Source organism: Chlorocebus sabaeus, chromosome 12 (assembly GCF_047675955.1).
Source record: "Chlorocebus sabaeus isolate Y175 chromosome 12, mChlSab1.0.hap1, whole genome shotgun sequence".
NCBI classification, from domain to species: domain Eukaryota; kingdom Metazoa; phylum Chordata; class Mammalia; order Primates; family Cercopithecidae; genus Chlorocebus; species Chlorocebus sabaeus.
Genome location: NC_132915.1, coordinates 45,905,588 through 45,932,311, shown reverse-complemented (window position 1 = coordinate 45,932,311; position 26,724 = coordinate 45,905,588). Strand labels below are relative to the sequence as shown.

General features: G+C 37.3%; 1 protein-coding gene across 10 annotated transcripts in view; it reads left to right on the top strand.

The window, feature by feature from the left end:
- Positions 1–26,724, top strand: part of BNC2 (basonuclin zinc finger protein 2) — a 454,964-nt gene that overhangs the window by 274,804 nt on the left and 153,436 nt on the right. For all 10 annotated transcript variants that reach the window (XM_073021623.1, XM_073021622.1, XM_073021620.1 and 7 more), the window contains one exon: positions 14,736–14,838. In XM_073021623.1, the coding sequence (XP_072877724.1) occupies positions 14,736–14,838 (103 nt within the window). The remainder of the gene's footprint in view (positions 1–14,735; positions 14,839–26,724) is intronic.

Below are 26,724 nucleotides of genomic sequence, written 5' to 3'. Positions count from 1 at the left end.
ATATATTTAAAATAAAAACTAACTTTGTATAAATAGGAGCAGATTTACTTTGTACACTTAAGATTATGGGGGAAATGACATAAAAGCTCATGCAGGTAAAGCTTATGCCTTCTCATGTGTAAAGCAAGTATCTAAATATATGCCTATTTGTGTCCACATATAGAGTTAAAGGACGCTTTTCCATGAAATAACACATTCCTTTAGAATTGCTGTAGATTTTCATAATTTTTAAAAAACATTTCTATTGTAACCTACATCAAAAGGGCAGCCAGCGTTTTTTTTGTCTGACTATACATATGCATTATAAAAAAGTGAGTCTACTGTAATTACCAGTTTGCAGAGCAAATTCCTGCAGGGTTTGTACTCTCCCCATTAGTAAAAGAGATAAGTTGAAATGTATTAAAATTTCACTGTACAACTGGGAGTTTTTGTTCACAGTAAATGTGTTAATGTTTCTTCATTGCTTGACTGTTTGTGTTTAAATTTAGGCAGCGTGCCCAACAGGGACAAAATTATAGGATAAAGCTATGTATAAAAGAAAATCCTTCAGAGAGCACCAATAAGGCTCTTTTTAAAAATAAGCAGTTACATATAATAATACATGGCTGTAGCCACAGAGAAAAGTTTTATCTGTCTAGTTCAGAATTATTGGAATTTTTCTTTCCCTTGTGTAAAAGTTAAGAGGACCGAGCTTATGTCAATAGCTAATATACTTTGATGTAAAAACATCCATTATTTTATTCAGTGTCACTTCTATAAAAAGAAAAAGAAATGATTCCTTTTTGTTTTCCTATGATGAAGAGAAGCTAATAGCATTTTGAGAGAGAGGTGATAGATCACATTTTCTTCCCAAGTAAAGGAATTCTTTCTTGTTAAGAATTCTAATTACAGCCTGTTATATTTTTGGAGTATTTTTCTCTGCTTTTCTTCGTTGCCATCAACTTAGTAAATACAGTTATTCATGTAGATAGGCTTACATTTAACAAAATTAATCTACAACCACTATCACCTAGCGTGAATATGTAATGAAATTCACAAACACAGGATAAAGGCTCCTGTTTCTCTGCAGTCTAGAGAGGGCAGAAGATGCAGTTATCTGAAAATGCTGGCTGTATAAGCTTTGGCCAGCCAGGGAATCAACTCTCCTCTCTCTTAAATGTTGAAAATATATTGTAGTTTCTACTGTTTACCTTTTATAGTTTCTTCTGCCTGCTTTTCTGTAAGTGAAAATGAAAGAATTTGCCAGTATCCATATTCTGTCCCAAATGTCTCCATAGATCCACAAACAAATGGTGTAAAGAGGTAAAAATAAAATACAAATTTTCATTTTGCATTGTTGCTATCTAGAAATAGGGTTTTGTAATTTACCTAGTGTGTGTAGATATCTGGAGGGGAGAGAGAGAAAAAAATATGAATATATATGTGTATGTATTTTAGTTGTTTGTATTTGTACATTCACGTACCTATAGGAGAACATAAAAAGCCCCTTGGATATTTCATACTGTATATTAATTTCCCTTAAGAAAATATATTTTTCTCCTTACATAGGTTGATCTCCCCTGCCCCAAGACGTTTAATTTTTACTTCTTCCTCTACACTGTTCTTTAAAACATGAATTTTTAGCTGATAGACCTTGAAGTCCTTCAGAGCCATTACTTTCTTTTGGTTAATTTGTAGAAAGGCACCATATGAAAATTGGATTTTTGATCTGATGGAGTGATTCTTGAGTTCTTATGAACCATTTATAGTCTATCAAGTAAATCCTTCTTAGTTCACGGATTATTGACCCAATGGACCATATTAGCTGCTTCGAAGCTGTTATAGCCCATTATGTTGATTCAGCTGACACACATGTGAACCCAGTCCACATGCCCAAGATGGCATTAACATTGTTCTAGAAGACTTTTTTTCCACAAGGCTTTCTATTTATTTCTTAATTTTCAAGAGTTAGCTCAAAGTTCCTGACAACCATTACATAGGTCTCTTGCTTTGCTCAGTGGTGTTGAAGCATTCCTTATTAGCTAGTCTGTTTTTTCCTGTCTTTCTCTTTATGTCTGTTTTTAAAAACCATCTAATCTTTAAAAGAAAAAAGAGAATAATGTTTTTTCAGCATACTAGGGCACATTTTACCTTCAGATTCATACAGATTTCATAGAAATTTGTGGGATTTCTCTGAGCCCACAGAGAAATTAACCCTTTGAATTTGAGAAAACCACCTTTTAGAAGAAATGGCAACATTGTATTTGTGTTTTTAAAAAGTGTATTACCTGAGAGGTTTCACTTGAAAAATTCCAGTGACTCTAGCCACTGGTAAAATCAAGACGTGCCTTCATTGATTTATATGAAGCGCTAATGAAGCCAGTCCAGGTCTCAGCACAGACCCCTGGGGAATCCATGACCTAACATAAATAACGTATAAGGGGGCACATAGACTCTTCATCATATCACTATTATTATTTGCAATAGGTATGATTCCTGTGCTGAAACCTGCTTTTAGGCAGAAACATACTCTTTTATAATCAGAGATAATTATGATACACAGTTAGATGTACAATGGAAGATATTAAAATGTTTGTTGAGATGTGTCGCTGATGAGCAGTCCCAAGACAGGTATAAGTAAAATACTGTAGAATAAACCAAGTGTTCCTGGGAGTATCTTGTCTCACTGTTTTCAGATTTTGACATTTCTTAATATAACCATTTAAAGACTATAAAATACTGTGCTGGGTCACTTTGTTTATTTAAAAGTGTACCACTTTTTGGCAAAAAATCCTAGTATATATGGTTAACTGCTTACTTAGCAGTTTCTTTCACTTTTCAAGTTGCTTAAACCCTTACCCATCCCTCTCCCTTTTTGTGTAGTTTTGTTCATATCTCCTATTTGGTTATAAGATCCTACTGGAACCGAAAACATATCTGAGGAAATCTCATTGAGGAGGAGGGGAACAAGGGGGATTATCAGGCTCCTTTCCTCCCATGCCCAGGCTGAGTGGAAAGAGCCCTGGATTAGTAGCTGTGACCATTTAGGGACATCTCAGAGCCTCATTTTCTGCTGTTTGAAAAAATGTCTAATTTTAGGGATTTTGATGATTAAATACAAGAATGTATTTGAAGTATTATGCAAGCTTCATAGCACTGTACAAACATGGGATATTATTAGTCTTACAGTCTGTCTCAAATGGCCTGGGTAATCAATTGTCATCTGAAATGTTAAATTCTAAAATGTAACATCTTTTCTCCTCTGTTACTTTACTGGGGTAAATTTTATCACAAACCCAGAGGAGTAAATTTAGTTAAAAGGTCACCTACCTATGCTCTTGCTTAGTAAATGGATTGATTACAGTGCTTTGGCATTTGAAATAAGGTGGGCAGCTCCTTTTATGAAGAGGAAAAAGATTTAGAGGAACTCCTTTCTTTAGGGAACCCTTCACATGCCATCGGGGAAGGGAAAGATACTGACTTAGGACGAGGTCTTACATTGGGCACAACTTAGGACAACTTTTATGTTACTTCTGTACGTCTTTGCTTGGTCACCAAAGTGTGGGATCATACAAATCAATCGTTCTTTCTACGTTTGGAGGTGCTTTTGAAACATACCAGAATTTAAGCTTCATCTTGTCTTGCTTCTTGCTTAATGAGGAGTCGTTTCTTTGTAAAGTGCTTAAAGGTTTATAAGTCTTTTTGCATCTCATTATAAATCCTGTTCTTATTAATGTCTTCTCTATCATATTATATTAGTAATTGTTTTCATGAATGCCACAGAGAAATGTAATCACATTACCGTCTTTCAAATTGCATTAGTGAAAATGAATAATATATATATCAATGGAATACAAAATTGCTGATTCAATGTTAAGATGAAATGAGATTATTATTAGCATCATAAGATATCAGAAGTGCTTTGCCTCCTTATATAAAGTTAGGTGTTCTGGTAAATACAGACTGAGTTAAAATGTGTGTTTTTCTTTTTTTAATGGCAAGCTAACCCCTTATTTTCAATTAGGTGATAGGTCTGTTCATGGAAGGACTATTTCCTTTCTATTTATGTTATTACAGCTGCCTAAGTAGCCTGTAAAATTTGTAAGTATACAGGCAATAAATGGAGTATCTTAATTGTTAAATGTTAGGTAAGAAAATAAAATGTTTTTGCCTAAATTGAAATGCCTTTTCATTTCATGTTTCTTTAATATTACTAATTGCCTAACAAAATTGCATGTATTACCATAGGCCTGATTTAATTGAAACACACACATACACGCACTCCGAAGCTTGCATATGCTTTGATGCCATAGAAGCATGGGTATTTTCCTTATATAATTGGCTATATCCCGCTGTTGATTTTTACTCTGAACTTCTAAATTATGTAAATGGGGTCTTTCTTCTATCGATTGATCGTAGGTTGTGATAGTAGGTTGTAATAGTAGGTAATGACTACAGATGCTCATTGGATCTGTGTCTGGGAAAATTTATATGCCTGTGTGTGTCCCTTTCTCCCTGTTTGTATTTATATATTCACACAGTTGTAGAAACTTTTACACTCGTGTATAAACATATGCCCAGAAGTTTATGGTTTTCCCTCTTTGCCCACTCCCCCAAGCCAAATTTGTTTCTTGACTTTTACTGAAATAATTTTTTCACCACAGTAAATTGAGGATTTTTTTTGCTCATATACATGACAAAATTCACCACTGTCAATTTTTAACAAATTATCTTAGAATTTTTTTAATACTTTGATATTAATATTGCTGAGCATCATAAATGAGAAGTTTTGTTTTTGTTTTTGTTTTTGCCTTTTTGCCCCCCAAATATTTGAAAGATGTATTGGATTTTCCTGATAGAAAAATGGCAGTGGATTTTTAAATGGATATATTAGGTTTTAATATTTTCAAAGTAGAAAGGATTTTCAAATATAAGCAGCAATAAAATTTCTTTGTTTACTGTGCATGTATTAACTCACTTAGCATTTGTGTATTGAAGACCTTCTGGGCGAAAGATATGCTGCATTATGTCTGCTGGGGAATGATATTTTATGGGATTAAATGGTTTAAACACCACTAAAAGAAAGTAGGTGGGGCAGTGGGATTCCTCCCACCCTTTCCCTGTTGTAAACAGCTTTATTGAGATATGTTTCACTTACCATACATTCCACCCATTTAAAATATTCAGTGTATTTTAGTATATTTATGGTTAGGTTCAGTTACCACTGAACATTTTTATCACCTCAAAAGGAAACTCCATCCCCTTTAGCTGTCACCCTAAGCCTCGTCCCCCTTGAGGCAGCCATTAATCTACTTTTTATCATTACAGATTTCCCTCTTCTAAACATTTCATCTGAATGGAATAATAATATTTGGTCTTTTATGACTGGCTCCTGCAACTTAGCTTAGTGTTTTTCATGTTCATTCATGTTGTAGTATGTATCTGTGGTTCATTCCTTTTTATGGCGAAATAAAATTTCATTATATTAATATACTGAATTTTGTTTATCCATTTGTCAGTTGATGGAGGGATAGCGTTTTATAAAATGAGGTTTTAAATCTCCTGATTTTTAACATCAATTGATGTTCAAAGGTCAACTTTTCCCAGTGAATCTCTTTCGATTATTTTGGATGTGTTTATTGTAAAGATGATGTATTTCTTTGGTTCATAACATTTTTCTCAAGGTTTTATTTTTGGTGGAGGGAGGGGTGGTTAACCATCTTTAAATTGCCCAGCTTTTTGTCTTTTAGCATGTTGCCCACAGTTTAAACCAGTGGCACCAGGCCTTTTAGTGAGTCCAACAAACCCATGCTCTTGTGAATCTCTTGTCTCAGTCATAAGATCTAATCTGCTTTTTTGTTGTTGTTGAAAAGACACCAAGAAATTTCAGAACACATTAAGTACAACAAAATAATCATTTTTTACCAGCTTGCTATTTCTTCGTATTACATTAAAAACAATTAGACAAATGTAAGGATCTTTCTTTGAATGGTTAATTTTTAATTTTCTAGTTACCACCAAATAAGAGACATACTTTTAGGTATAATTTTCCATCATATGAATGTTTGAGTAGATTTTTTTAAGGAGACAGAATAACTTCATTGTTTCTCATTTGCTGCTGTTACATTAGGAGTAGTGACATTTGCACTATAGTTTAACGTGCTTGTGGACCCTTAACATTTATAATCAGCTTTATAATCACTGATAATCATAGCATGTAAATTCTATGTGCATTGTTCATTCAGACTCAGATTTATGTATTTGTTTGTATAAATGCAGAAAGCATACCCACCTTAAACTATAGATTTATATTAATAGTCTCATGGTCAGAATTAGATAGACTTTTTAGGTTGTTAATAAAGCTTTTTTCTGGGATGTTTAAAACTATAGATCTTTTGACCCATGTTCTGTGTCTTTCTGATTCACATCTTCTTGTCTCCTTTCAATCCTTGGTTGCAAAACTCTTCAGTGCAACAGGTGAATATTCTTTTACATTCATCATAGATGAGTTTTGTAATCAAGTACAAGTGAAATTCACATGCAGTTATGTAGTTCATGCTGATCTTAAGTAAGCTTAGTAGTTGTCCACCGTGCAAAAAAAAAAAAAAAAAAATGCAGAATTTTTTCACTCAAACTGCATTGTGACTTGGCCAGTTAGGAAGCTGATTTCTTCTACCAAGGCAGTATTATATAAATTCTGAAAATTATACAGGGAGGTATTTGCTGACTTAATCACCATTACTATCATGTGAGCTTTTTAGAGTCTTTGTGGCAATGTTTGAAGTACTGTCTTAGCATATCATACACAAACTATATAAAAGTGCTTGTTTCATCTTTTTGGTCATGTTTACAAGATCACTCTCTGCCTCCACAGTGCTAGCAAGTCATTAGTTTGTTTATTGCAGTGTATTCTATGGCAGTCCTGTAATTAGCTTTCAGATTCATTACAGATAATTTGCTATTCCAGATTTTCCTCCACTAGGATAGCAGTCTTTTTTGTGTGTGTATGAGATGAAGGTCTCACTTTTTCATTCAGGCTGGGAATGCAGTGGTACGAACACGGCTTACTGCATCCTCGAACTCCAAGGCTCAAGCAGTCCTCCCACCTCAGCCTCCTGCGTACCTAGGATGACAGGTGCATACCACCACGCCCGGATAATTTTTCGTATTTGTATAGAGGTGAGGTTTCACCATGTTGTCCAGGTTGGTTTTGGCTCAAGCTGTCCACTTGCCTCGGCCTCCCAAAATGCTGGGATTACAGGCATGAGCCACTCTTCCCAGCTAGGATAGGATAACAACTTTATGCTATTTTCTGAGAACTAAGAAGGCTGATATCTTTGAGGAACAAATTTTCTTTTTTTAAGCCAGGCACAGTGGCTCATGCCTGTAATTCTAGCACTTTGGGAGACCGAGACGGGTGGATCACTCAAGGTCAAGAGTTCGAGACCAGCCTGGCCAACAAGGTGAAACCCTGTCTCTACTAAAAATACCAAAATTAGTTGGCCATGATGTTGGGCACCTGAAATCCCAGCTACTTGGGAGGCTGAGGCAGGAGAATCTCTTGAACCTGGGAGGCGGAGATTGCAGTGAGCCAAGTTTGTGCCATTGCACTGTAGCCTGGGCAGCAAGAGCAAAACTCTGTCTCAAAAAGAAAAATAAATTTCTTTTTTTCCACATTAGAGCCTTTTATTAATTATTGTGATGCATTTTCTTTTACCACTGTACGTACTGCCTAATTTTTGTACTTTTTGTAGAGATTGGGTTTTGCCATGTTGCCCATGCTGGTCTCGAACTCCTGGGCTCAAGCCATCCTCCTGCCTCAGCCTCCCAAAGTGCTGGGATTACCGGTTTAAGCCACCACACCTGAGTGGATGCTTATATTAATGATTAGGTTTTTCTATAATTTACTATTAATGTAGGTCATGTACTTAACTATTAAGCAGTTTAAAATATTTTAAAATTTCATAATTCATATTGTAAATCTTGCTATACTCTCCAGAAATTAACAAGGGGAAAGAAGAGTTAAAAAGGTTTTTAGGACCAGGCACTGTGGTTCATGCCTGTAATTCCAACACTTTGAGAGGTTGAGGCGGGTGGATCATGAAGTCAGGGGTTTGAGACCAGCCTGACCAACATGATGAAACCCCGTCTCTACTAAAAATATAAAAAATCAGCCGGGCGTGGTGGTGCATGCCTGTAATCCCAGGTACTCAGGAGGCTGAAGTGGGAGAATCACTTGAATCCGGGAGGACAGAGGTTGCATTGAGCTGAGATCACACCACTGTACTCCAGCCTGGTCGACAGAGTGACATTCCGTCTCAAAAAAAAAAAAAAAAAAAGGTTTTTAGGCTAGATGCAATGACTCACACGTGTAATCCCAGCACTTTGGGAGGCTGAGGTGGGCAAATCACTTGAGCTTAGGAGTTTGAGACCAGTCTGGGCAACATGGTGAAACCCCGTCTCTACTAAAAATACAAAAATTAGCCGGATGTGGTGGCGTGCACCTGTAGTCCCGGCTACATGGGAGGCTGGGGTGGGAGGATCATTTGAGCCCAAGAGGCGGAGGTTGCAGTGAGCCAAGATTATGCCACTGCACTCCAGCCTGGGCAACAGAGCAAGATCCTGTCTCAGAAAAAAACAAGAAAAATTTTTTTTTGTTATATATGGGAGATTGGGGAAGGTTAATGAACCCATGAAAGGAGCTCCTTGTGAATAGTTGTTTTTGGTTTTGTGTGTGTGTGGAACACCAAAACCCAGAACTGAAATCAGTTTTTTCCCCTCTCATTTTGATTGGTCCTTCAGAATATGTGTTTTATGCTTCTATTTGTCCAAAGGCCATATTTTGCCATTTTAAATTTGTGTCAGATAACTAGGGTTAAGTGTTCCCAAACGAAAAAACCTCTAATAAGAGTTTTATTAATTAGCCTTGTATATAGTTCTTTTGTGAAGTACCCTATATATTCACTGAAACAACAATTTGTGCTTTCCTGAGAAATATGATTGGGTGAGAAGATTGGTGTTCAATTCACATAAACTTGGAGAATTGGAACCATCTATAAGTACTGTACAGCTAGAGACCTGAGCTTTAGTGATAACAGAACCTATCCTCTCTATTAGAGCTTTGGAATTCATCCAAAATACTTTCAAATGTACTTTTATTTAATATTCAGATATAAAAGTGTTACTGACCAAATGTTGATTAATTTTTTACTAAATTATTTTGCTTTGTATATTTTAGATGTACTTTTGAATATGAATATTTATAATTTACTTATTTTTATTGTAAGTTTTCTTTAGTTTTCTATAGGTAATGGAAATAAACTGAGTCATAATTGGGAGATTTGTCGTCTTCTCCACTAGATCATTTAAGAGCCATGTAAAACGCATAAACGTTTCTGAACCAGAATAGTAAAACGGAAATAATAATCTGTGTGCCTACCTTAGAGGATTATAGTATGAATAATATGGTATTATGTATGTCAAAGTGTTCATTTATTTATTAAGACTAAATATGTGTTAGGCAATTTGCAAGGTGTTGGAGTAAAACAATACATTGGGAAGAATCATAAGAGAGAAAACAATCATTTAAATATAATATGTGGAAAGTTTCTTGTGGCCATAAATGGTTGTCATTTATTGAGCTTTTCCTGTTGCCAGACTGGTTAACACTTACTTGATGTTCATTATTTCATTTGAGTGTTTTGCCACTGTTGCAATGTCATTGTTACTATCACTTTACAGATGAGGAAAGTGGTTCAGAGAATCATGTATTTTTAAAGTCCCTTTTGAGCACCTATTATTTGCCACTATTCATTGAAAGCCCAACAGACATGTCTGTCCTGCCCTCACGGAACTTAAGTTCTAGAGGGGAAAACAGACCCATATCGGATAATCACACAAATAAATGTAATATTCACAATCTACATAGTAAGCACTCTGACAGACTGATTATGATACAGTAGTCTAGTGGGGAACTTGTCTTGAATGGGAGACAGGGCCGCTGCCCTGGGGAATGAGTGGTACTTGAAATCCAAAGAATGAGTGGGAGTTAACAACTTAAGCACGACATGGAAGGAGGGAAGCTAGAGAGCATGGTGTTAGAGAAGTAGGGATTGAGAATTTGGATAACAGAGGAGTCAGCTGTCTAACCAAGGAGGATGGACAGCCACTGTTTTTACTCGAGTAGGCAGAATCTGACAGGAGGGCGAAAATAACCTCAGTCAAGCAAATAACAATCAACTGTGTGGATCTCTTAAGAAGAGAGAATATTCATGGAGATGGGGAGAGAAGAGAAATGTGTAGGTTAATTAGGAGATAGTTTGGATAGTCTAGAAAAAAAGACTGGAATTGTGGTAGTAGCAGTGAGAGTAGAAGACAGGAAAGGAAGGGATACATAATCTTTGGACGAAGGCAGAATATCAGTGAAAACTCTGCCCCATAACTTGCTGTGAATGGAATCGTAACTCAGGATTCTTAGCTCAGTGTAATGGTGCACGCCTGTGGTCCTAGCTACTCAGGAGGCTGAGGTGGGAGGATTGCTTGAACCTGAAGGTCAAGGCTGCAGTGAGCCATGATCTCACCACTGTACTTCAGCCCGGATGACAGAGCTAGAACTGTGTCTCTTTGAAAAAAAAGAAAAAAAAAAGATTTCTTATCAGTGGAATGGAGAGCTGGTTCTGATTTCTAGATCTGTGACTTTAGGTAACATAGTAAATGATCTCTACCTTAGTTTCTCCTCTGTGAAATAATAGTAATAGTAGTAACAACTTTATGCTATTTTCTGAGAACTAAGAAGGCTGATGTTTATAAACTCTCTAGCACAATGTCTGGAAAATGGCAGATATTCAATCCATCTAGCTATTATTGTAACAGGTAATAATTTGCTATTGTAAATAAATAAATTAAAATCCTGAGGTTTGGTAGAGGAGGAATAATGAGGAGGAGATAGTCCTTCTCCCATCTGTGTGAGGGTTTCTTTTATGTTCTTAGTTGGGGTCTCTCCTCTAAATCCACTGCTCCCAAACCCCAAATTATCAAGTCCTTGAGCACAGGGACGCTGCCATCCACTTCCCACCACTTGAGAGGCAGTGCCTGGCTCCAAAGTGATGGTTTTTGCTTAGTGATGATATTTGAAGCTGTAGGAGGGCATGAAATTGCCAAATTAAAGAATGAAGAGCTTGGCCATGGGAAACACCTGTATTTATTTACAGTGGAGAGAGAGAGGAGAGAGCAGTTGCTGCCAGAAAAACTAGGGTAGTCAGTCTCTACAGCCCAGGAATGAAGGAGAGTTAGTGCTGCAAGCTGCATCAGAGTCTGGGAGGACAAGAAGACCAGAGAAAAGGACCAGATTGGATGAGAACATTTCCTCTCAGAGAGACAGTTTCAGGCACGTGTGGGGCAGAATCCGGATTGTAGAGTTAAAATGTAGGTGGTGGTGAGGAAGTGGAAGCACTGGTTGCTGGGTGCATGGATTTCTCTTTCAAGAAGTCAGTGGTAAAGGTAAGCAGAAGGAATAATTGCTTTCAATAAGTTGCAGACTTAAGAAAATTTATGGCTGTTGTTATGTTTGTTCTTGGGGAATTGGGGCATGCTGATCATGTTCACAGCTGCCTCCATTCACCTCAGGTCTGAGTGCCTTCAACCCCCTTCTGGGCACTCGGAACAAGACTAAGCTGTATGTGGTACATTCTGTGAATGACAAACTTTGAAAATGCAGGTATGAAGAAAAGAGTAGACAGTTTCCAATAATGGAAATTGAGGAAAGAGTTACAAGGCACCCTGGCACCCTTGTTAGGCTGGGTCCTGGAGGTCTGCTTTACCCAGACCTGAATACTAATCTCTGCATAGATTGGTGGGAACAGTCTGACTGAACTGTCTGTTCTTTTCTGCATACCTGCATTTTCAAAGTGTGTAGTTCACAGAATGTAACAGCTTGGTCTTGTTCCGAGTGCCCAGAAGAGGGTTGGAGGCACTCAGACATGAGCTGAATGGAGGGAGCCATGAACATATTCACAAGAGTGAAAGTATATTCATTTTAACTCTTCCCAACTGTCTCCTTGTAATGCATGTACGTTTTTGAGGCTTAACTGACTTTGATAGTTTTATGATAGTTTATGTTTTTGATTGTGGGTGAGTTGGCCAGTGATCACATTGGTTCTATTTTGTTGTGAATAAATAGTATGTCAAAGTTTTATGCTGTTTCAAAAATGTTATTTAGAATAAAACTTCCTTTGAAGCCGCAGTAGTCTTACTCAAAATATTTATTTAGGCCATATTGTTTAAATATATATAATTCCCTTAAGGGACAATTGTAGTCTATATAAATCTGAATTTAAAACAAATAGACCTTCTGGAATTCATAGAAATACAAAATGGATATTCTAGTGCTTAAGTGTTTATATACAAAAGGAGTTGAGGTGTTCCAGTGTTTGTATGTTTAGGTACAAAAAGAATAGAATTCACAAAAAGGAATGATGATCTAAAAAGTTGAATTCCCAAATGTACCAGATGTATAAAGTTATTTAGGAAGACAAAATATTTGAATCATAAACTAATTCAGAGTAAGTGAATGAATGATTCAACCAGTAAAAAAAAAAAAAAAATACACATAAAAATAAAGCAAATCCATAGTCTCTTAATTTGTTCTGATCTTAAATTTGTTCTGGGTATAATTAAAGTTGATGAAAGTGTGCTTTAAACAATACGAAGTTAGGATATTTTTATAAAATAATTAAATATTATCAAATTAATGATTTAAATATTTGTGTCTTTTATGCTAGAGTTTTTATTAACTGTCCTTGAAATACTATCTCACTTTATTGGCCCTCCCTTGATTTTGGTAAAGCAGAGGTATTTTTTTTTTAAAGCATTTATGAAAGCTTTTATTATTGCACTTCGAATTATGTAAATGTTTTAATGTCAACATAGTTCCCATATCTGAATTTATAATTAGATAATTTGTAAAGTTCCTTGTTTTTAGTGGAAATGCTGTCCTCTAAGCTCTTTTTATTTTGGTCACCGTACAATCAAGTTGTGAGTTCATTAACTAATGGACATGTTATTTAAGTAAACTGTTTCTAACTTGGGATGTTCTGATATATTTCTCAGTCAACAAATTATTGAAATTGAAATAAGAACTTCTGGAAGAAATATTTCTCCTTATAGTCTACAAATTAATCACTTCTATATACAACAAAGTTTACAACCTAGCTACAATTGGACCATATTTGGAAGAGAGATCCTGAAATATCAGGGAAGATTATACAATTAAATATTTCCCTAGTGTTACACAGAAGCACAAATTAAAGATGGGGGTGAAGTATGAATGGAGTCTACAGTGAGGACTCCAACATCTGAAACCAAATAGGGATCCACAGATTTAATGTTAATTAATAGAAGAGAAATATTTTACACGTGCCTGATCCAAAGCATAGGGAATGGTAGAAGCCCGCTCAGTCTTATTCTCTGTGAATGGAATTTGTCCCAATTACGTTAACAATATCCAAAATACTGCCTGTTACAAATGAGACAGTCTCTATAAAAATCCAAATGGTTCCAGAAGTATGAGCATCTGGAGCTGTGTCAGTGAGCATGGCTTTCACGCACGGAGCTGCAGTTTCAGGTATCCCCGTGCCCCCCGCTCCACCCCAGAATCCAGTAATCATTGATTGCATCTAAATCTGCAGAGAGATCTTTTCCTGGCAGTTCAAGTAGTTACAGTAGATTGTTAATCTGTGAATGGTCAGACTAAATCCCTTCTGTCTTCAGAATTTCCATGCAAATTAGAATTAACTGTATGAGGTAAATTTATTAACTGTAGTCCGAGAGCATAGGTCAGCTTCAGCACAATTCTTAAACATAGGTTTTTATTCATAAAAAGTTACACTCCATTTATGCTAATGTTCTATGGATTCATTTTATAATATTAACTGATGAGATGGTTTTTTAAAGTAGTTATAAGGAAATGAAAGATTTTTAAGTGTGTTTTTCAGTTTTCTGCAATACAGGTGTACTGTTCCAAATATAAAATATTCACATAAATGATTTTTTCTGTTCCATGTCTGATCTAAAACCAAAATTTAAACTTACTTTCTTATGTCACCATTGAAATAAGAGGAGGATTGTTTTGTATTTTTCAAAACAGGAACGAAAATGGAATTAATAAAGAAAAAAATACTCAAGGAATTGGGATGTGATAAATAATAACAGAAATATGTTAGGTCTTATTGATCACAGGAGTGTCTTTAAAATATATTTGAGAGTTTAGCACAACATTTAATTGAAATTCAGCAGAAGAAAAGTAGTATTCTAATAATAATATTTGTGTGCCATATTTTACTTTCACAAACATTTCACTTGAATATTATTTTGTTACAATGTATTTTTTGCTTTATTGACAAGTGAATAAATTTAACTGGAAATATATATTAGCAGCAATATACTTTTTCCTCTTTTGGATTTGTGATGTCATAAATCCAGTATCTTATAGAATATGTAATCCTTTATTTTTATTCTAAGTTTGTAATCTAAAGGTTACTATGAATGACCTAAAACATTGTATTAGTGAATGAGCTTTGTTTTCTTTACCTTTTTTTATAAGAGATTTTGGCGATATCTAAATTTATTTTTAAAACCCTCCAGGCCTCTGCCATCATAAAGCCTTTAAAAATGGAAGTGGGCATTATTTATTAAAATGGTGAAAAGAGTATAGTATCTTTGAACAGATGCTGACCTTTTTTTCCTCCTTTATTTTTCAGGCCATCCGTTGCACACTGGTAAACTGCACATGTGAATGTTTTCAGCCAGGGAAGATTAACCTGAGGACTTGTGATCAGTGTAAACATGGCTGGGTGGCACATGGTGAGGAAAATCTGGGCTTTTCTTCCCGTTCTTATTATGTTCGTGTTCAAGTGTGTGTGTGTGTGTGTGTATCTGTTTAGAGCAGTCACTGGCCTGGAGAAGAGAGAGGTCAGCTATGCTCCAAGTGTTAGTTAAGATTCAGCCTGTGGCTCTCAAACAGCATATTCTCAGCTCCAAGAAGCAGTGCTAGGCAAGCAGCTCTCAGCAGAAGGCCAAGACGTTTATAGGACAGTTGGGCTGTGGAGTTCTTACTGAGCATGGGCACAGCCAGCAAACACCAGGCCTGATGGAAACTCAAACATACCACAGTTGGCCTTTCAGGGCCTGGACCTCAGAGGGAAACTGGCAAATCCTCCTTGCTTGAGAACTCCTCGATGACTGCTCACCCTTGTCGTATGTGCTAGGGGCTGAGTTTATCCTTCTACATGTTAAATGTTGTATGGTCTCAGGTGGATGAGAGAGTGAACGGGTACATTATTTGGCTGGTATCTGAAAATATAACCTGTAAATACTCCCTTTCAGTGTGCATGGGGATTGGAGGTGGTCGACGTAGGTAGAGTGTGAGCTCTGTGTAGGTGTGTCCTGGGGTGGGGAGACCCCACGCGAAGGATATGAGTGTTGAGGCTTTTTGCCAGGTGCACAGAGCCGTTCTGTCAGTGTGCCCTGACTGAGCGTTCAGCATATTCGTGTGTATGGTTTATGTTTGTTCTGTTTAAGTAAAAGGAGACTTGGAAATAAGCAGACTTTTTTCTTTTTTTTTTTTTTTTTCACCTCCCAGACTGTAGAATTTAAAAAGATAGGTAATGTTTAAAAAAGGAATCCTGGCTTAAGATTTTTTGATAGCCCCGGGTATTGCCTCTTAAGTGGACATATTCTTCATTCCCAAGCGGTGCCAAACATCCAGTGGGTTGTATTTTTATAAATGTCATGTTATTCTAGCAAGATCTGAGGTAACAACACTGGGCCATGCCTTGAAATGCTTTTAATTTCTCATGTACCTTGCTCGTGAGGGTGTGTATGCTGGAGTTGTGGGGACATTTCAGCCATGTTTCTGTGAGAGAGAATACTCTGAGAGGAATACCCGGGAAGGGGTATGTTTCCACCAGGCAACCACAATCCTGCGATCCTTCGTGCCCACAGGGATAGAGTGCTTTCCTGCTTTATTAACAAGGCCCCAAATCAGCAACAATTCTCAGTCCGGTCTTGAACAACAGACGAGCTGCAGTTAGTTCTGCAGTCTCTTTATGTTACTACATTCAGTGATTTCGTCTCTCGTCCTATATTAGTTTGCTGGGGCTGCCATAACAAAATACCACAGGCTGGGTGGCTTAGACAGCAGAAATTTATATCCTCAAGGCTCTGGAGGCTAGAATTCCAAGATCAAAGTGTTGGCAGGGTTGGTTTCATTCTGAGGCTTCTCCTCCTCGTTTGTAGATGGGTACCCTCACATGGTCTCTCCTCTGTGGGGCATGCCCTGGTGTCTGCAACATCCACCTCCAGGGTTCAAGCCATTCTCCTTCCTCAGCCTTCTGAGTAGCTGGGATTACAGGCATGAGCCACCACGCCCAGCTTATTTTTGTATTTTTAGTAGAGATGGGTTTTCACCAGGTTGGCCAAGCTGGTCTCGAACTCCTGACCTCATGATTTGCCCTCCTCAGCCTCCCAGAGTGCTGGGATTATAGGTGTGAGCCACTGTGCCCAGCCCCGGTGTCTTCTTGTGCGTCCAAATTTCCTCTTCTAAGGACATCAGTCAGATTGGATTAGGGCCCACCCTAAGGGCCTCATTTTAACTTAATCACCTCTTTAAAGACCCTATATTCAAATATAGTCACATTCTGAGGTTGTAGGGGTTATGACTTCAACATAGGAATTTTGGGGGAACACAGTTCAGCCCATAACAGTTCCTAAATACCCTTTTTTTCCTCTGAAGAAGTATTGGTTTTGCCAGGTAATAGGTACAGAACTTATGTCCTAAACCCATCAGAATCGTAAGAATATTGGAGGCAGTATGGGTGTAGACTGTTCTGAGGTCAAATCTTGGCTCTGTCACTTCATGACATGTTAATATCGCTGGACTTCAGTTTTCTTGTCTGTAAAATAGGATTAATAGTACCTACTTTACAGTCTTATTATGACAATTAAAGAGAAAATATATGAAGCCTTTCTAAATAATGCATATTAAAAGTACAATGGACAGTAGATGAGCAGTAAAGGGGAGGCCAGTCATTAATCAAAGGGCTTTTCATTTATTCGCTCTCATTTTTGCCAAAGCCATCTTGTATTATCACTATCTATCTACTATGGGAGCCTTGTGAGTGTAAAAGTTAACTGTGTCACCAGTTTGTTTTCTCTAGTTAATGTCCATGTGCATATTACATTAGTAATGTAAAAGTAAAAGCAATGTTTTTTCCTTCTTGAACAACATAAATTATTCCTGGCCAGTGATTGTTTTGAGGACTTTCTGAAGAATGTCATTTTTCACCCAACTTGAATAAGATGTTTCTGTTACACCAGACTGTGCTTTTCCTACTGTACCATTAAAAATTCTATGTTCCTGGGATATTAATTTTGGTGTTTCTCAGACCTTAATAAAATGAATTCTAATTCTTTCCCTTATGATTATCACCTTGACTTCTCTTTTCCCACAACAGGGAGATATCTGTATATAGCTCAAAATACATACACCCAGGCATGTGAATCCCACACTCTCCCCATTTGTGAGGCCAAATACAGCAGTGAGGGGTTGGCCTCTAGCCTTGGAGTTGGCAGTGGGATGAGAGCACCCACTCTTTTTGCCCCTAGCATTACAACTAATTGCTTCATTCCACCCCGCCTGCACAGAAACCCTGAAATCATGTCTCTAGTTACTTCTGCTCAGAGGCGAAACACAGCATTCTTTCCGGCTGCCTTATACCGTGCAGTGTCCTGGGTGTGGGGCAACAAGGAAGTGACTTGGGTTTTCTAGTGTGTAATTTTCCTCTGAAATGCATGGAACAGCAACAAGACTACCAAAATATATTGCCCAGAATGGTTTCATGGTAGCACTGAATGCATTCTACCTGTCATTATGTCAATAAAAAAAATTTAATATCTGCTGCTAAAAAATAACCAAATGCCAAAATCATGTATTCTCTCTAAAATTAATTTTTAGAAATTTGTTGACCTCCCTTCTTGAATAAATTTTCCTTGTTAGCAGCATTTTCAGTTCATTCCTAAGATGTTGGATTTCATGGGTCATTATATACCATATCTATGCACATATGTGTGTCTCTGTATATGTACACACACATAAACACGCATTCTCTCTCTTGACTTACAGATTGCTTATTAAAGCGGCTTAAGTTGTTGACATTAGCTGCTTTACAAAAATCTTTAGAAATGTGTTTTAAAAATAATTAAACGCTGGGCGTGGTGTGTCTGACAGCCTGTAATCTCAGCACTTTGTAAGGGTGAGGCAGGTGGATCACTTGAGCCCAGGAGTTCAAGACCAACCTGGGCAACATGGCAAAATCTTGTCTCTACAAAAAGTACAAAGATTAGCCTGGTGTGGGTGCATGTGCTCTCAGTCCCAACTACTTTGGAGGCTGGGGTGGGAGGTTTGATTGAACCTAGGAGGTCAAGGCTGCGGTGAGCTGAGATCACGCTGCCACTTTCCAGTCTGGGTGACAGAGCAAGACTCCGTCTCAAAAATAAATAAATAAATAGTGATTAATTCATTATACTGCAACACCTGGGTTTTGGAATTACTAATACTTAGTGAGCTGTGTTACTTTTCACAGAGTATTTCCTTAAAATCCTTAGCACTATTGAGTTAAGAGGGGAAGGAATATCAGAGCAGTTCTGAATATCAGTAGGTATTTCCCACTAAATTAATAAAGGATTTCCTACCTTACCACCACCCTGTCCACATTAAGGAATCTTAGCTCTTTCACTCTGATAATAGAAAGCAGGGCTTACTGAATTTACTTAAACTTTTTTTTTTTGGTAAAAGATGACCATATCTAGTCTGTAATATTTTAGTTGGTGGGCCAGCAATGACTCAGAATTTCTAATTTTGTCAAGTCTCTGTAAAAGTACTCCAGTTTACTGCCACTACTTCACTGAAATACTATAAATACTATATTTTTTACTTTCCCTTGTTTGCTGATTATCTTCTCTGTGCTTTTCCTTCGTTCACCTAAAAAGATCTGAGTATGGCTTGAAAAACAGTAACAACGAAAGTTTTCTAGAAGTTCAACTCTTTTTGGTTCAGAAGTGGCAAATAAGATTAAGATACCAGGGTAAGAGCAGTAATGGGCTCCTTTTCTGGTAATGTAATTTTTTTTTTCTTTTTACCCTTTGCCTCCACACTAGAGTAGTAATTTGGCCATTCACAGAATTCAGACTTCAGCCAAATATTTTACAGAATATTAAAAATTAGCTGGTACAACTAGAATACACTCAGCATTGGGTACAGGTGGAAGTGAGTCCTACTTACTTTTCTCCCTTGATGAATACCTGCTTCTGATGGGAAGCATTACCAATAAGAGTTTGCTGTCTTTGTGAAAAAAGCAGGAGGCATGATGTAAAAGTTGAGGACTGCTGCACGAAACCTTTTTTATTGTTTAATGTTTGTGAGTTAGTTTTAATGTCCATAGTTTAGATAAAGACTTTATTTCTAAACCATTAAGATGAAGGTAAATAAAACAGTAAAAATAAGAAAGAGAGCAAACTGAATTCTAAGCGGTTTTAGGAAATATTTAATGATAATCCAATACAACTGGAAAATTGTTTTATCCCATGATATTTGATTTGTGTGTTTGATAAAAGAGGTGGGAAGATTTTAGAAAGGTAATTCATTTAGAATTTTTTTTTAAACTATATCAGTAACCTTTACTTCGGTGAAGCTCATTTGTTAAGACTATCTCTTTTGGAAAGAAAATTAAAAAATAAAAATAAATAAAAAAACAATTCCACTGTTTCCTAGGTATGTGAGGTGAGCATTTGGCAAGAATATGAGACTTGATGAATACAAAATACATTTTATAACTTAATGCACCCACAGCAGCTTTCTCTGTGCAAATTATTTTTTTCTTCTTTTTTTCCTTTGACTTTAAATAACAGGATATGCCATTCCAAAAAGCTGCATGAGTACTAGAATTTTCATTCACTTTCAAGAGATCTGAATTAATACCAGTGTTATTTCCTTTGGCCGAGGTCTGCCTGCAAGAATGCTTGTTGCACTGGAATTTTGAGACCTTTCTTTTATTATGTTCTGTAAATGTGATTTCCTTTTACTGCATGCAGTTCATTCGAGGAAAAGATAGTTTTACATTATTACTTTAATTATTTACTAATTAAGCCAGCTTTTTTCCTGCCCATATTTCATCCAAAGTCCTCTGATTTTTTTTAATGTAAAGTAAGCAGACCTGGTCTACATCTTCCAGATCATCAGTCAGTAGATATTTATTAAACATATCTCATACATGAAGGATTGTGCCAGGTAGCCTTCAGTTCTTCACCACAGGAAATGATGAGAAGCATAAAGTTAATTTAGTGTCATATACCAACCAGCTTTATGGTTTAATGTACTGTAAGACTTAATATGCATATAACCCATTAATTTCAAACCTTTCTTTTTTTGTAATTCACTGGATATAATTTTTCTTTTCTTTTCTCAGCATCGTTGAATTTGAATTTTCAGCTTGTATTTGATATGTCTTATCAGACCAGGGGTATTTATAGAGACCCTCACCCAAATAGAAAATATAGAATTTTCTATTGAATCTGAATATCAGTAAACAATAAATGATTTTTAAATACAAATATTACCATGCAAATTTAGGTGAGAGTCCTTTATGTTTCTTTGCTAAATCTGGCAAGCCCATACCTAAAAGAAAATCCTATTCAGACACAATTTGCATAAATCCTAAATCAGGGCTGTTGGTCATGAGCATCCTATAATCAAAAAGGCTTTGGGCCCAAAAAGGTTTTGGGCCAGGCTCTGTGGCTCACGCCTGTTAATCCCAGCACTTTGGGAGGCCCAGGCAGGTGGATCACGAGGTCAGGAGATTGAGACCATCCTGGCCAACATGGTCAAACCCCATCTCTACTGAAAATACAAAAATTAGCTGGGTGTGGTGGCACATACCTGTAATCCCAGCTACTCGGGAGGCTGAAGCACGAGAATCACTTGAACTCAAGAGGTGGAGGTTGCAGGAGCCAAGATTGCGCCACTGCACTCCATCCTGGTAAAAGAGCGAGACTCCATCTCAAAAAAAAAAAGCTTTTGATTATATCAGTCCTACATTTAGAATCATGAGATCTCAGTATTCTATTTACAAATTCCTCAAGTTTGTTGGAGGCATGGTAGTTTGTAAGGACTTACAAGCAAGGCGGATCAAAACAAGTACTTTTTCATTTTGTCCTGTGAAAGGTCACATGTCTTTATTATTTGTCCCAGTCTATGTTCTTATAAATTGTCTAAATATCTGTGAAAGTCGTTTGTTCCCAACTGGTAACTCTCTAATATTCTCCCTGACTTGAGTCCAAAACCTAACATAACTAAAGTAGTCCAGTCCTTTCCTTGCCAATCTCTTTTCTTCCCTAGTCTTCTCTCCTTCCCACTCCAAATAGAAATTCCTTTATCATAAGAATAAAGCATGACATTTCTGTGATATCATGCTCATTCTGAGTGACTCCACAACAGTGTCCATATGATAATTTGTAAATGTGTCAAGATAAAGAGAGGAGACTGAAAAACAACTAAGTTTCCTCTGACAAAGGAAGATAATGTTCCCAGCAAGCTCTGGCTTGGAGATTATCCCAACAAAAACAACATTTTCTTTCGTAGAAATTTTTTTCCGGAAGGGTGTTTAGGGTTTGGTGAACAGTAGCACAGGCACTAATTTGAGTCCTTGGGGGAAGGGAAGTACATGCTTAGCAGTGGCAAAGTGAGAACTAGATTCTTAGGGAAGATGTTTCTAGAGCTTTGTTCAGAAACACAAGGATAGAAACACTATCGTCGTCTTCCCTTGATGCACTCGTTTGGAAAAAGTGGAAGCTGTTGCAGTATCTGCTTAAAGAATTTGTCTTTCTAGTGGACTTAGTTTTTCCAGATTGTAAATACTGAAACCCGGCTTTGCCTAGCTGCAAAATTCTCTTTTGCTTAGGGAAAACAGCTTTTAGCTGCTTCCTAGTCTTGGTGAGGCAACTGGATTCTGGTCTTTCCATGAGCAAAGTCCTTGGACTTTTTTCTTCATTTTAGAGAGCAAAAGCAAGGCCATTTTCCCGCCTGGCACAGGAGCCTTTTTTGGGCTTGACCTGAGGGCACAGTGCCCTCTTCTGCTTCTCTCCTTTACTCCCTGATCACTGCTGATAAGCTCTAAAGGGAGGACATCCTCACAAATGCAAAGGTTTGGTGCTTGATTAATGGCAGTAACTATTTTCTTATTGTGTCCCTGAGCAGCTTTTGATTTGTTTCTCAGCCTGCCCACCTTTCAGATGGTGCTTTGAACTCCTTAAATTTTCTTTAAACACAGCACAAACAGTGCCTCCCCTTCAAAGTCCTGGGCTCTCTGCCTGTTAGCTCCCCCGATTTTTTTTTTTTTTTCCCCCTAGCTCTTGTTTTATTCAGATGGAACATAAGATGAAGCTGGCAAGACCTGGCCTCAAGTGTAGTCACTGCTGGTCTGCTGGTAAGGAGTTTCATGGGAGGGCGTTGAGAATGAAACACACAGAGCTGTATCCCCGGGATATAAAAAAGCTTCAGGTGAATGAATGGGAGGCAATATACAAAATAGGTAAGAATGTTGTTCTTGAATGAGGCTGTTTACATTCACATCACGGCTCTATCACCTACTGTAGGTAGAGTCTTGTCGAGTTGTATAATCTCTCTGTTCTGTCATCTGTGAAATGTGAATGACGATAGCTCCTAGCTCATAGTGTTCTTCTAAGATTAAATGAGATAATCCAGCAGACTCATACATAGTAAACACTTAGTAAGTGTTAGTTGCTGTTATCACTAAATTCCTATAAAAGTAAGACTTCAACACTGTGGAGTGATAGACATGTTTTAGCAAAGTAGAGTGATTAAAAGTTAGGTGTGGCCAGGCCAGTGGTCAAATCCCTTCTCTGCCTTTTGTTAGTAATGCCTTCTCTAAGACTCAGTTATTTTATCGAGAAATTCAAATAATGATAGCAATGCATCTAAATATCACAGATACATTTTGAGAGAGGCTTACAGGAAAGAGTAGGGTTAGCCCAATATTCTGGCACAACAATTTTAGGAGCTAGTATTGTTATTACTAAGTCAATAAAATCATCAATATGAATGATAATATCTAGTGTCTCCCTTAAGGTACGAATGTGGAATGTGATGGGATGAAACTATTTCTCCTTCCAGGGAAGGTTATCTACAGGATGCAGTTGCAGAGGTCAGGTCACCAGTTCTTTTGGCTGTCAGACCAAGCATTCCCTAGGTGAAATTGTTTTCCCCAGCAAATCCAGTATAGTTCCATACCTTCCATTTCCCCTAAAATGTCATTTGAACCCTTATTTGAATACAGTGAGGAATATTTTACACCAAAAGTCATTTTGAGAATTGCACCAGTTAAAATAAATTATAGTAATATTTACCCGCTAAAAATCCAAAAGCTGTAAGTAGATGAATTTTAGGTAGGATTAAGGCTACTTTTACCTATTTTCACACCTATCTTTTTGCATGTGAAGTGCTTTGATCAGCTCACCACTTTATCATTTTATTGCATTTTATTACATCATAAATTTTTATATCTTGCTAACGATCCTACAGGAAGCTTAATTGTTTATAGGAACATCTTAATTAACTGGAGTTCACCAGGTTAAGCAGAACACAAATTGAAGGGGTTATAAATGAAATACACTAAACTCCTCTCCTTTTACTCAGGATAAACTAGGAGATTCCGCTGGGTCATAAGGACCCCATATGCCTCAGCAATATCATGTTGATCCTTTCAACCACTCTTCCTTCTCTATTGTGTCATAAATGGTGACTTCTTCTAACTCCTCTCCCCTCTTTACTGAAGTGTGAAATTGCTGGATAAGTATAGTATTTCAAAGATAACTCTGAATTGTATTCTGGGAGCCCTAAAATAATGTTTATACATCCCATTTCTTACCAGGTTTTGCCTTTGTAGATGTTTATATATCTTCAAAAGCTTCTTGAATTAATTTGTTATTAGTTCGCATATACCCAAAGAATTGTATAAGAAGTGCTTTAAGTATTACTTCACACATATCACCACAACTGGATAGACTTGTAGCCAGTATTTATTAAAAGGCCCAGTAGTGAGATTCCTCTCTCCTTTCAGCTGCTCCCTGGTACCCAGGGAAATCCCCACTTCGACCTCATGGGCCTCTTAGCCTTCTGTACAGTCAAGTGACACTGTAAATTTAAATGCAAGCCCATCTGATTGAAAGGACCGTCTCAGGCCTTAATTCTACCTGCCCGTAAATGTAAAGGCAACTCTAAACCTGGCTGTCCAATAAGGAAGCCACTGTTATGGCTGCGAACACTTGAAATGTGGCTAGTCCAAATTGAGATGTGCTGTAAGTATAAAGTGTACACCAAATTTGGAGCTGTCATCTTATTTTAAAAAAGAGTAAAATAGTCATTAAGAGTTGTTCTTCCATTGTCTCCATATTGATAATATTTGTGATGTATCGTGTCAAATATATTTTTAAATGTCACTTTATTTTTTACTGTTTTACTTGAAACTAGAAAAATTAAAATTACGTATCTTGGCTTGAATTTTTATTTATTTATTTATTTATTTTTTAGACCGAGTCTTGCTCTGTCACCCAGCTGCAATGGCACAATCTCATCTCACTGCAACTTCCCCTTCCTGGGTTCAAGTAATCCTCCCACCTCAGCCTCCTGAGTAGCTGGGACCCCAGGTGTGCGCTACCATGCCCAGCTAATTTCTGTATTTTTTGTAGAGATAGGGTTTCGTCTTATTGCCCAGGCTGGTCTCAAGCTCCTGGATGCAAATGATCTTCCTGCATTGGCTCCCAAAGCACTGAGATTACAGCTGTGAGCCTCTGTGCCCAGCTGTGAATTATATTTCCATTAGATGTGGTAATTGTAGGCTCTAGGTGTGAGATAATATATTTGGAGAGCTAAAGCCTAGGTTAAAGTGGTTTGGTGGCAGAGTAGTTAGAATTGGTGTGAGAATCCTAACACCCTAAATCCAGGCTCTTGTCCCTTGACTCACCACTGTAAACTCTTTCCCAGTTTTTCGTCCTTTCACACTTGCTGCACTATTGATCCTGGCCCGTTTTTCCTGTCCCTTGTTCATCAAGAAAGTGGGATTCCCACCCCTTTACTCCCCTCTCCACCACCACTCCCCACCCCCGGAGAAATTAAGTGCTCCCTTCTTTATTTTCTCAACACACTTTGCTGAGACCAGAGGTTTCTGGGTAATACTGATCCTTCCACTAACTTGGAAAGCTCAGGAAGGGCACTTCATCTTTGTGTGCTGGAACCTAATGCAGCATCTCTCATGTGCTCCATGGAGCAAAGGTTTATTGAAACTCTAAGCCCATGGAAAAGTCTCAGTCAGATTCCTAATTGCCAGTTGCTTTCCCAGCAGCCTCTTCCCGTTTTAAAGTATAAGCACAGCCCACAAACACCTTGTCTTTATGTCCATTTGCGCATTGTTCTTTTCCAGTTCTCATTCTATTTTCACCTTTGCAGTTTCCCTCTGTCTTCAGACAACAAAATAAGTGAAAGGTAAGTGGGAGGTTTTGGTAGCACGAATATCCAGGAAGTAAATTTTAGATAACTTAAATTTGTTTAATCATTAACAGATGTTGGTGTTTTTGTTTTATTCAGAAGATAAGATCTTGAGTGAAATACCTTCTACTTTCCAGTTTTTTAATATTCCTTTGCCTGCAAAAATCTGAGGGTAAGACATTACCCACCCGCCTCCTTTTGGCTAATGATGTTTTCCACTATCAGTAAAAATTAAAAAACAAATCAACCTCTAACATAAAAGAAAACACCTGTTTGGCTTGGAGAACTTGGCTAGGGAGGTCTTTTTCCTGACATGCCAAAAGCGACCATCACAGGGCCCCTTAAAAAAAAAAAGTCATTTTTTTTCTATATTTCATGTGAGCATTGGCAGAAACTCTGACAAGCAGTTCTTCATATTTTATTATGTTCTTGTCTGCAGAATCTCTGTCAGGCAAAAACCTTGTCAGCGGAAAACCTGTCGTAGGATCAGAGGAGACAAAAACAGGTGTCACACAGGCAGTCAAAACTGAAGGAAAAAAAAGATTAGGCTAAAGAGAGAGAGGCAGACAATTACATTAATGCCATTGCTTTTATCTTATAGATGTGTGTTATTATCTCGGGGTGCTGAGTGCGCAATTGCCTCAAAGAAAAGTAGACAGGAGACAAGGGGAAACTTGATAGTTATTAACTGAAGAGGCAGTGTGTCAAAGCTGGATGGGGTTCAAAGTTTTGCAAAGGAAAAAAACTGCAGGCAGCAAGCAACGGCTGTGTGGTTCTGCTTTCGGCTACATAAACCGAGTAGCTATCTAACATTTTCTACTTGGAAACAGATCATAGAAAGAAAAATTAATGAAAGATTTCATTTGGAGTTTTTGGGGTATAACATTTATCCTGTATATATGTGACTGAATCATATAACTTTTTCTCTCTTATAAAATCGTGCTACAGTGTGAGACATGGTGAGGCATGAACACAGGCATTTGTCAGTTCAGCTGTGTTGTTTGGATATATTTAGAACACCTATTATCAACACACTTTTAATTTTATAAAAAGCTATTAAGAAGCCCTTTTACTAAGTGTGAACATCTGTATGTGCAAGCTGTAAATTAGGAGATCACATATGTGTGCCTCAG